At 33.9% G+C, this 12,465-nt stretch overlaps 1 protein-coding gene and 1 long non-coding RNA gene across 2 annotated transcripts; both read left to right on the top strand.

Annotated features, from left to right (window-relative positions):
* The first annotated feature begins 3,182 nt into the window (after window positions 1-3,182).
* LOC124829591 (ABC transporter G family member 21-like) lies at window positions 3,183-7,505 on the top strand. The gene is made up of 5 exons (XM_047303130.2): window positions 3,183-3,677; window positions 3,871-4,678; window positions 5,951-6,121; window positions 6,211-6,389; window positions 6,488-7,505. Exons 1-5 carry the CDS (start codon window positions 3,444-3,446, stop codon window positions 7,139-7,141), a joined length of 2,046 nt encoding a protein of 681 aa, XP_047159086.1. The 5' UTR covers window positions 3,183-3,443; the 3' UTR covers window positions 7,142-7,505.
* A 752-nt stretch (window positions 7,506-8,257) lies between these two features.
* On the top strand, window positions 8,258-9,132 carry LOC124829593 (uncharacterized). The gene is made up of 2 exons (XR_007028092.2): window positions 8,258-8,729; window positions 8,914-9,132. It is a non-coding gene; the product is annotated as an uncharacterized LOC124829593 (long non-coding RNA).
* Window positions 9,133-12,465: the final 3,333 nt, after the last annotated feature.

The following is a 12,465-nucleotide window of genomic DNA, read 5'->3' on the forward strand; positions in this document are numbered from 1 at the left end:
CACACCGCCTGGTGGGTTGGCGGGTATGGCTCAATCTATGAAAATGAGTTTCTGCAGAGGATTAAAGTTGCTTGTTTGAAGAGTAGGGGATTCTTTCTAACACAGAGTTGAAGATGTAAATGAGTTTCTGCAGTGAGTGATTTGAAGAGTATGAACAATTTATTCACTATGATTTTTGATTTTATCTGCACTGTGATGTATCTGAATTTTGGATTTGGTTTGTGTTTTGGACTCTGATCTTATTCTGAATATTTCTGAATTTTGGAGTTGGTTTATGTTTTGTGATGTATCTGAATTTTGGATTTGGTTTGTGTTTTGGACTCTGATCTTATTCTGAATTTCTGAATTGGTTTGTGTTTTGGAATTATAACTGAAAGCATGAGTTTGAGTTTGAGTTCGAATTATAGGTTGAGACATGGCTGCTATGTTAATGGATTGAGGAAAAGACCCAAATGGATTGTTGGCAGTTTTCTGAATTTTTTTTTTATTGAATTTTTTATGTTACTAACTCGGTTCAAAAGATAACCGATGTCAAAATTGATTCTTTTTTGACCCGGTTCAGAACCGAGGCATTAAAACGCATCCTTTTTAACTCGCCTCTGTATGCACCGGTTAGAAAACCGGTGCGTATAAATGAAACCAACCGATGCTATTTTTGTTCATTGTACTAGTGACTACTATAAATTGTCGGTCTCTATCTCTATCTTATATGAGATTTTTAATAAATACATCAACGAGAATAATATTTTTCCAAAATTAATTTTATCATCCATAAACCATTTATAGTTTTTTCTTTTTGCATTGATATTAAATTGGAAATCTATAAATATAATATTTTAAGACTTACGTTTACTCATTGGTCTAACTAAGAGGGGTATACGGTAATTAAATTTAAGAAAAAATACCCTTATTTAACTAAAGTCCTTATAAATGACCCTCATAACTCCCTTTAATTTTTTAATATATATTAGTTTGTATTAATGTAATCCTTCAAGGAAAAATAACTGCATTATGACATCTAAAATTTTGAATTAGGAAAAACATGCATTCGTTAAATGTTTATTTAAGATTGTCTTCTGTGTTTGTCTCTTAGTTGAAGGCAGGGTTTTAATCCTTTACAACACCAGAACTTGGACACGTAACGTCAAGATATAATCTGAATATTTGGTCGAAAGAGTTGTAGAATATTATACCTCATTTCAAATCTTCTTAAGCTAGCTTCCTCTGATCAGCCACCAACTGTGAGGTCGAAATATATAGCCAATAGTGGGAATATCTTCCTGTGTTTTTGAATATATGATTCCTCCTTCCTACCTTTCCACACCCTCAATTTAACAACAATTTCATGCCCTAACCCTAATTAATCTCATATTTGTAGAATAACTTGACAGTTTTGTTTTTCCTCTTAAGCTGGTGGCAATATTATATTTGACTTGAACTTTTCTAACTTCTGATATATATTAGAGTTCTAAACTACATACCAGTTGAATAAAAATATTCTGAGATATCCTTAAGGTTTTTCTTCTAAGTAACAAAAAAGAAGAAAAAAAAACTGACCCACCCCAACCGGTTAAATGAAAGTAAAAGGTTTAAAAGAAGCTCCCTTTCGTTGATAATGACTCCATACCGTAACCCATGCCTTTTATGGGAAAGACGACACTAATCTCCGCCACTACTTCTATTGATGAATCGGTACTTGACACCTAGAAAGTCTTTGGGGGAACCATGCTTTTTTCTTATACTTTCTTTTTTTTCAAACACACCCTCGGAAAACAGATACCCTATAAAGACAGTCTAAGGCAAACAAGTGTTTTTTCGGTGGTTATCCTACCTACATATATAAAAAGAATTTTCATGTGCTTTCAGTACAGGTTTGTTTGGTGTCCTACCCCATGTCTTCCACAGTAAAACAAGAGTCTGGGACAATGCATTGCATTCTTCATTTTTTCCCAAGACCAGTACATATAATTCAAGATATTTTATGTGCTGCTACCATGCATGTTGTTTACGGGTCAAAAGGAAAAAGAAAAGTAGAGCGCTCAAAGTAGAAGAGATAAGATTTTTTCAAGATAAATCTGTTAATGTTTAGCTGGAAAGGTAAACAAAAGAACCAAGATTGAACTTATTTTGAATAAGTTATAATGACTTCTGCTAAAATTCATAATTATCTTATCTTTTTAAGAAATTACTTACGTATTTAGTACCATATTATGCACTTCTTATACTTACAAGACGTTTTTCTCATTTTAGAAGATTTCATGAAATATAGATTACTTGTTTTGTTTATCCGAAGTTTACTTCACAATTATATACGGATAATTGATGTATCATATGTAATTTTAGTTCGCCAGCTTTATTCTCGGGCAATTGCGTGTATGTAAAAAAAGGTTTTCACTTTTTACTTTATTATTCAGATATTTTCGGGTAGCTCTATCCAAAATAAAGTACATGCTCACTGACTTTGATTACACAATGACAAAGGTCGTCACTTCACATCTATTAAGGTAGTTCAACATTCATATCACAGCTAAGTCCGTTACATTTTTCGTTTTCTTTCTGATAGATGTATAAACTCCAAACTGCATATAAGAATAAAACAAAAACAAAAACAGAAACAGAAGTCCCCAAGATCTAGCAAACATGCTTGATTGATGATTTATATATATATATATATATATTTTATCTAGAACTTATATATAGAATAAATTTTAAAAATGTTACTGATTCTCTTAATGACCATGGTAAAAAATGTAAATAATGGAGTGGAAGCTGCAGAAAAGGCATTACTTTGAGGACAAGTGGATATTATGAATTCAGATATTGGGCCCCGAAGCCGTTTTGATTATTAGTATTATTACAAACCTTTTCCCAGAAACTTTAAAAATCTGCATTACTTTTTTCACAGAAAAGATAAGGAATCAAATAAATGCCCTCCACACACGTGGCCGGGTTGAATGCAATGCCGCGATATCCATCCATTCATCTACAATACATTTCCCGTTGTAAAGGTAAAACCCAAAAGGAAAATTAGCAGATTACCAAAAACCATTCCTTTTTAGTATTATTATTCTTATTATTAATTATCTTATATTTGAGTATAGCCAACAATTACAAAACAAAAACATTATTGAACAGCAAACAACAGTAGTGACAGCAACACCGAAACAGTAGCCGCAGATGGTGGTCTCTCTTCCTAAGACTATATATTGTGTTATCGTTCAATCACATCCTTGTGTGCTTCTCGTGCCTAGCTTCCCCACTTTATACATACACCTGTTCTCTCATGTGACTCTACCAAGCTCTTCTTTCTCCTTTCTAGTCTTCCTTCCCTCTAATTCATACACACTTCAATCTCAGTTAATTTACTTTTATAGTGCTACCATCTTAGCATCTCTTTTTTCTCATCACTTCTTTCATTTCTGAGTGGATCACTTACTTCTGAGATGATGCCCCCTGAGCAAGAAACCTCTATTTCAGCAAACATTCCACCCATATCAACCCGACCAGAGACCAGCTCGGTCCATCATGAACCAGAAGGTTCTGCTACTAACAAAATCAAACCAAGTTTGGAATTGGATGATAATGGCATTCCCTCGCACCATCAGACTCAGCCAACTCCACCACCACCACCAAGATTATCCGTTCTTCACCAATCCTTGCGCCCCATTACCCTCAAAGTACTTATCGATCTTCTCTCTCTTCTCATGATATAATATACATGTGTGTGTATTTGTTACATTTGTTTTTATCATAGATAAGCTTAATCTTGATCAAAAAAAGACATTTTGCATATGAAGCATGAAATAAGAGATAGTTGTAACAAAAATATTTCTCTAATCACTGTAAATTGGTCTATCTTGTGCGGTGTAGTTCGAAGACGTGTCATACACTATAACCTACGAGAGCCAGAAGAAGAAGGGTTGCGTTTTACGTAATGAGTCCAAGCTAAGAAGAAAGGTGCTGAGCGGCGTGACCGGAGTAGCGAATCCCGGCGAGTTAACGGCAATGCTGGGTCCCTCGGGGAGCGGCAAGACGACCCTCTTAACCGCCCTGGCGGGGAGGCTTGCGGGAAAAGTGTCCGGCACGATAACGTACAACGGACACAGCGACAGCTCCTTCGTGAAACGCAAGGTTGGGTTCGTTCCCCAAGACGACGTGCTCTACCCTCACCTCACAGTGTTGGAGACTCTCACTTACGCAGCTCTGTTGAGGCTACCCAAGAGTTTGAGCAGAGAAGAGAAGAAGGAGCACGCAGAGATGGTGATCGTGGAGCTTGGCCTCACACGATGCCGTAATAGCCCTGTAGGAGGATGCATGGCTCTGTTCCGGGGCATTTCGGGTGGGGAACGGAAACGGGTCAGTATTGGGCAGGAGATGTTGGTCAACCCGAGTTTGTTGTTCGTCGATGAGCCAACTTCGGGTTTGGACTCCACAACGGCCCAACTTATTGTGTCCGTGCTCCGCGGGCTCGCCCGGGCGGGTCGGACCGTAGTCACCACTATCCACCAGCCTTCCAGCCGGTTGTATAGGATGTTCGATAAGGTGGTGGTCTTGTCTGACGGGTACCCTATTTACAGCGGGCGTGCGGATCGGGTCATGGACTATCTCGGATCCATTGGGTATGTCCCGGCTTTCAATTTCATGAACCCGGCTGATTTCCTCCTTGACCTTGCCAATGGTAAGTACTAAGTAGTACCACCAAATTAAGGATTCATAATATTTATTTTTTTTAGTAAAAAAATAGTCATGATTAAACATGATTATAAAATATATGATGATATACATGTTTAAATTTTTACTGTCCAGAGAGTTAGGTTAAACTAAACATGATGATTGATTAGATTAGATTTAATATAAAGTATAGTGAGAAGTGTGTGGTGACATTAATGGTGGCCACAAATTTTTTAATATGTGGTATGGTGAGGGGAATTTGTTTCGAAAGTCTGTCAATGGGGCACTGAACATATCTTTATGACTTTGAAAACTGAAACGTTGATGTTTTTTTATTTCTGTGATGCGAAAGGAAATTTTGGGAGTTTGTGGATGTCAACTTCAGGAAACAATATTGACTCTTGAGATTTTACACTTGTCATAAACTGGGTAGGTGAGGGTTCCTTTTCAGATTTTAAATAATGGAGGTGAATAAAGCTTGGGGATTTTATCTCTGAACTCATGAACCATTGTCAAGGCGGCGACACCTGGTAACAATGGCTCATTAGAAGCAGTAAATTGATAAGACTTTACTATACTAGAGAAAGTTATTCATCCCCTTTTGTGTTGGCATACATCGGTACTGAACAAACTTTATGTAATCTTTTTTATTTTATTAACCAGACAATAGTTATCTAAAAAATCTTAAAGGTGTTTGGAATGGTCCGATTCTTATATAGGGTGGTCTGATAAACTTTTTGTGAAAGATATAGGCGCGGTCTGGATTTAATTAGAGCTGATTTGTGTTTATTGTCTTTCATTTACCTTCAAATCTTTTTGCAAATATATTTCTATGAATGCTTGTGAAAATTTCTTTTTTTCTTCTTTCATAAGTGCTCGTTATTCTTTTTCTTCTTTCAATATAAAGTCGTTACTTTTACCCTCATCCTTGCTGCTGTGGTACTTTTTCTTCAAGGAAAAAGATGTTTCTGGCAGCGCAATTTTAGGCATCAATTTAATCAACAACCTAACACTCTTAAGCCAGTATTGTTGATCATGTAGCCATTCTACTTTAATTCTAAAATAAGATGAGACATTAAACTGAATTCACTAGAATTGCACAAGATATCCGAAGCACGGAAACAGTGATGATGAAAGCATCTTCACGCATGGTTGATGGTAGTCGTTGGATGTCTTGTAATATTTGGTCACATAAGTAAACACGTCTGTTGGATTGGAATTGAATTTGTTGAAAGGCATGGTGACGAGCTCTAATACTTTGGATTCTGTGGTTTGGCAGGCATAGTTGCTGATGTCAAACATGATGATCAGATAGACCACCATGAGGATCAAGCTTCAGTCAAACAGTACCTAATTTCATCCTTTAAGAAGAACTTATACCCTGCTCTTAAGGAAGACATTCAACAAAATAGCAGAGACCCTCTGGCTTTTACATCAGGAACACCTAGACGTAAGTGAAATTTTCTTGCTCTCTTAATGTTGACAAGAGTTAGTTATACATAGCACCATGGCTAAATGATCATTGCTTATGCCCGGTAGGCTCTGATAACCAATGGACTAGCAGCTGGTGGGAGCAATTCAGGGTGCTTCTTAAGAGAGGTTTACAAGAGAGGAGGCACGAATCTTTTTCTGGTTTAAGGATTTTCCAAGTCCTGTCTGTATCCATTCTCTCAGGACTTCTGTGGTGGCATTCTGATGCTGCACATGTACAAGATCAGGTATTTAGGAACTACATTCTTGCGTCAGTTATTAAAAACTCACTAGAAAGTGATAACATTATTTAGTAGTACTGATGACAATATAACCCTTGTAACAGGTGGGACTCCTTTTCTTCTTCTCCATCTTCTGGGGATTCTTCCCTCTCTTCAATGCCATCTTTGCATTTCCTCTGGAGAGGCCAATGCTAATAAAGGAAAGATCTTCAGGGATGTACCAACTCTCCTCGTACTACGTTGCCAGGATGGTGGGGGACTTGCCAATGGAGCTAGTGCTTCCTACCATATTTGTAACTATTTCCTATTGGATGGGTGGTCTCAAGCCTTCGTTGCTCACATTTGTGTTAACCCTCTTGATCATGCTTTTTAACGTGCTAGTGTCTCAAGGCATAGGCCTAGCACTTGGTGCCATCCTCATGGATGTGAAGCAGGCGACAACTCTCGCTTCAGTGACCATGCTGGTGTTTCTCTTGGCTGGTGGTTACTATATTCAGCAAATGCCTGCTTTTATAGCTTGGTTGAAGTACATTTCTTTCAGTCACTACTGCTATAAGCTTCTGGTAGCAGTTCAGTATCCAATAAATGAAGTATATGAGTGTGGACCAGGGTTACATTGTAGAGTGAGAGATTTCCCTGCAATAAAGTGTCTGGAGCTTGGTGATAACATGTGGGGTGAAGTGGCCGCATTGACTGTAATGTTAATTGGATACAGAATTGCAGCATATCTAGCCTTGAGGATGGGGCAGCCTCACTGACTAAAAACTTAACAGATTAGAGACCATGTTACTTATTTCAAGTTTGGTTGTTCGAATCACCACCTCAGTCAGTGTGGTGATTCGATTCAAGTTGTAAGATGAATATCTTAAGCCCTGTTGATTAACATAAATGAAGCGACCAAAATTTGTTGAATATATATTCCAATTTTTTTTATGGAGAACAGGCAGCTGTACCAGTATACTCCATCTAGTGTATTAGTTATCAAGGGCAATGGTTTATTTCTGGCATCAAAAAGGTCATTTTGGATCTTCGTTGACACTGTTGTTATCGCAACTTGTAACGTATTATTAAGCAGTATGTACTTGGCCTTGTTTATCTATCCGACCAGCACTTTATTGTTCATTCTTTATGCAATTTCTTACTTTACTTCTTTTCACTTGCATGGATTCATTCAATGATTGCCATTTTGAGGTGAAGTTGCAAAACCATATTTATCGTGTACTTATCACGATTCAGTGGGACTGGTTTTGATGAAACAAATTTGTAATGCACGTTGAACTAAACGCTGGGAAATTACTTTTGTATATAGATAATAATATTTCAAGATTTGGTACTGTAAAAACTCCAGTTGATGATAAAAAAGAGAGTTAATGGCTTAGTTTAATGAACTGCTTTAGGGTTCATTGTTCTTAAACACAATATTTTCATGAAAGAATTTATTTTTGCAATGTTTCTTTTAAATAAATATGTAATGTTGTCTAAATCAAGGAACCCTTCAACATATAGAGTTTAATCTGTATATAAAAAAGAATGAATGCACAGATAAAGCCTTTTATTTATTATCCTGGACAAGTTAAACATCCAATTTTGGCTTCCTTTGATCACAAGATTTCAACTTAAAACTAGTTGAGATGAATTTGTACAAAAAACTTTAAAATGGAAGCAGAGACAATATAAGAATTCTCACGGATCATAACTTATTTTATATCAAATCAATCCATTCATTAACAGAAAAAGAAAGGCACAAACAATATTTATCTCTTGTTAATTCTTATGTCAGGCACGAATATTTTTTTCATTGCTTTTAACATATAAGGATAAGAACCAATTATCTATATCCTATAAATTGAAAAGGTATTTATATAGCTGTTATCAAACGAAGAAATACCAGTCTTCTAGAAGGCTTCTGATAAAACAGCATATGAATCATGCAGGCCTCAGCATGTGTAACCAAATTGTAGAATATGAATCCAATAATATCTGCTGCCTAACTAAGATAAAGCATAAGATGCTGCAGCATTATCCCTCCATTAGCTCATAGTTGAGTTTATTCCATTCCCTCGAGATATATGGTTTCTGACAATTTGGTGTAATTGGCGTATTATGCTTAAACTCTGCTATAAATTGATGTATGGTGCAGTGTTGAAACCTGAGGCTAGGAGAAGTGTTTGCTTAGAAGAATAGTGTAAAATGGCATCACTCAAAGCTGAGAAACCTGTTGAGAAATCTCCTCAATCTGCAGGGCAGGTGAAGAAAGAGACTTCTGCAAAACCTAGTTCAGGCAATCCCAAAGCCCCAGCCTCCAAACCAGCTCCAAAGAAAACTTCAACCCAGACTAGGAAGAAGGTATTTATACATGCCATACAAATTCTTTTCAAGTTCATTTCATGTAATCATGTATCTCAGGTTGGAAAGTGATGAGTTCACACCATAGCCTACAACAATGAAAGCATGCATGCATGCATGAATGATCTTCCTTAATTGACTTCTCTATGGAACTGATCGAATAGTCTTTTTCATGCTTTTTCAGGGAAGCAGCAATAAATAAGCTGAAGATGTATGGATGAGTAAAAAGAATGATTTGGAATTATGGGAAGAGTTGATAAGGTTACTGTTATGTGGTGCTTTTCAAACATATGGTTTTAAGCAGTGCTACTGTTTATAGACTCTGTATTACTTGCTTATGTTATTTTCCTGTCATGTTGCAACCTGCCTTGGCCTGATAAATAAAAGATATCCTTATATTGTATGATCACGCTCATCAAGCACAAATTCTGTTTAATTTTTATACTATCTTTTTTCTCGCAATCATTACTAGAAAAAAAATACCTGTCATACGTCGTATTTTTTTTCTTTTAGACTCCGTTTTTTTAATAAGGTTTAAATTACAAATACTATTTTGTAGCAAAAAAGGTTTACAAAAACTATTAAGTTGTTGAAATAAACGAAAATAAAAATCAGTTGTTTCCTACAAAGACTAGCGTGAAAAAAAAAATAAGACTCGCAACCGGTCCAAAAAGAAAAAAAAAATTGACACAGTTTTTTAGACAACATTTTAATATAATACATGTGTCATCTTTTTATTGATTTATTATTTATTTATTGTTATGTTGACATGTTCTAAAATTTATAAAAAAATAACACGTGTTTTATATTAAAACGTTCCTAAAATATTATAAAAAAATGTGTTAATATATTATTGTGAAAAAAAAAAACTTAAACCGTGCATAGAAACTAATGCGAGAAAAAAGATCCGGTCATGTTTCCTTTGTGTATATCTGTAATGCGTTTTCAAGATGAAATTAAAGTAATGAAATTGATCGCGTAATTAAAAAAAAATTCTCTTGAACATTAGGAACAAACACATTAAATTTTAGTTTCGTTCTAATTAATTTTTAAACTTTATTTCTATAAATGAATATCTTAAATTTTTATTTCGTTTCAATTAATCCTTAATTTCTTTTATCCGTTTTACGGATAAAAACACCTCCAATTTTGCCTCAACTAATCCGTAGAATTTAAACATTTTGTAACCAGTTCGTCTTTTAATTTGGAGGTGAACAACTAGCAAAGAAATGCATCTCAATAATTTGTTCTGGTTAAATCACAATAATTTATTAGTATTTTTTTAATAAATCTTTTTTGAAGCATTAAAAAAATATTAATAAAAATTTAAGTAGAAATTTTTTTATTGTTTCAAATAATATTATTTTTTAAAAATAAAAATTTAAACAACTAGCATTGCAGAATATTAAATTTTTTTTAAATAATTTCATATATCTAAATAAAAAATATAAATATATAAAATTTAATTTTGAATAATTCTTTAATATTTAATTTTTTCATTAATAACTTTATTCTGATTACTTAATTTTTTTTAACAGTATTCAGATAAATTTTAGTAATAATAAATAACTTATATTCTGTGTTTGTTATGATGATATTTAATACTCATTTCATTAACTGGCAAATAACTACAAACATCCATTCTCATTATAAATTTAACAGAAAACATTTGTCATCTTTAGTATAGATCAATATGATAAAGAGTTGTTTTAGTTTAATTCATGTATTAAACTAATTAATTAATATATATATATATATATATATATATATATATATATATATATATATATATTGTGTTTTTAATTATTGTGGAGATAAATAAACAGAAATAATTACAAATTACACTAAAGCGACTCATTCATTTATGCAATTTAATGATATTAGAATATATCCATTTCATTCCATATACTAAAAAAAGAGTTTTGATTTGGATACAAAGTAGATTAAAGTTTTGCTTTTGAACTTGGTCTTTTAAACATACTTTTCCTTCATGCGTAGTAAGGTTGTTCATCCTCGAGAAAACCCTTTCATTCATCCAAGTATCAATTAAATTTCACTACAAAGATCTTTCATCACATGAACCCATATCGTATACCAATAGAAATTGTGCAAAAACTGTAATAAAGATTTTTGTTTTCACTTTCAACATCAATAATTAATCAATATTAGTCTTAGTCCATACCTATGACTAAAAGATATTGTTTCGGTAGATACTTTTAGGGACCGAGAGACTAACCTGCTGACGCGTCTAGGCCGCTCGCTCGCTTCCAAACTCCTCCTGTTGGCCGATCGGTGTTGGCGCAAACCGATCGGTCTCCTTCTTGACGAGGGGGATGTACCTGCAAAAGGTACTCCGACGCCCAAGTTAGGCGTGTGATTTGAAGAGCCTCGGCTCTTGGTTGAATATTTAGTGAATGGTTATCACTATTGACTATTTGAGAGTCATGTAGAGTAAGTGGAACGTACCTGGCTTTTGGCCCTGGCTTTGTATTTATAATTTATCTCATGGATCCTGAGCTGATATAAGCCCAATAAAATATAAACAGAATAAGATATAAACAGATTACCTGAATATCCGGTTGGTTGTTTGTAACCACTCGGTTAATATTTTATACTATACAGATATGAAGTTTCTTTTTATCAAATAATTGACTTCTACCACTTCCTTCTCATGGTACTCTCATTAGTAGTTTACACTTGCAAATGGAAAAACCTCCTAGATGGTCATTTCTTCATGCACCTCCATAAACTTCTTCCTAAACTCTATATAAACAAATTTCCTATTTTAGCCTTTCTGAATTGTACCTGAAAGTTGTTTTTTAACTTTCTGAGGATTATGCAATTTCGGAACTAATTTTCTTTTACAAAAATACTTATTCTATAATTTAAAAATTATTTATTTATAAAAAAATTAATTTTACAATTTCAAAATAGATTTTAATTTTTGAATGGTGTAATTTAAAAATAAAGAAAATGAAAATATTATAGATAGGTGCATGAAGAAATTTACAGAGGTCTGGGAAGAAACTGCCCCTCCAGACGGGGATGGAAAAATCAACATAAGGCTTAGGCCCAATCAAACCAAACGTTAAAATTGACTTTTCGATGAGAGCGATTGCTTGTTGTACCTCATCAATTACTTCCTGAAGCCAATTAAAATAACAAAAATACTTAAATACCCTTCCCCATTGCATAACACCCCACTTCCATTACCACCGTCAGTGTCACCGGACCGCTACTGAGAAGAAGAAAAAAAAATGCTAAAACAAATCTTTTTTGAAAAGGTTTTCTCGAAAACTATGTTTTGAAAAACTCTTTCCAGAACTCATTTCATTTCATGTACCGGTACTCCAAAAAAATTTATTTCAAAAAGTATTATATACATTCTCGAAAGTATATTCTGAAAATCTATTTAAGAAAATTTATTTGAGAAATGCAGTTAGTTTCTATTTTCATAATTTTTCTCAAATAATAGGTCTTTTTATTTTGTCTTAATTAAAATTTTATTATAAAAATTGGAACAATTAGTTCATTATCCTTAATTATGTAATAACACATGTTACTTCGTGAATTTTTTAAACATTTATTATATTTTTCTATTTTTATTTTTACTTTTTAGTTAAAAAATTTAATACGTATCAAATTAATATTGTATCATGTAACAATGATAGTCTGACATGACATTCACAGTGTTGTCAAGTCACTTGTTATTACATTAATTTTAATTTAGTCCTTG

Source organism: Vigna umbellata, chromosome 8 (genome assembly GCF_029865625.1).
Source record: "Vigna umbellata cultivar VRB3 chromosome 8, Vumbellata_1.0, whole genome shotgun sequence".
In the NCBI taxonomy this organism is placed as follows: Eukaryota; Viridiplantae; Streptophyta; class Magnoliopsida; order Fabales; family Fabaceae; genus Vigna; species Vigna umbellata.

Excerpts from the sequence above, each read along its gene's own strand:
- LOC124829591 (XM_047303130.2), top strand. The coding sequence starts at position 3,444 with ATGATGCCCCCTGAGCAAGAAACCTCTATTTCAGCAAACATTCCACCC. Across the intron at positions 3,678-3,870 it reads TGCGCCCCATTACCCTCAAA|TTCGAAGACGTGTCATACAC; the intron begins GTACTTATCGAT and ends TGTGCGGTGTAG. Across the intron at positions 4,679-5,950 it reads CCTCCTTGACCTTGCCAATG|GCATAGTTGCTGATGTCAAA; the intron begins GTAAGTACTAAG and ends GTGGTTTGGCAG.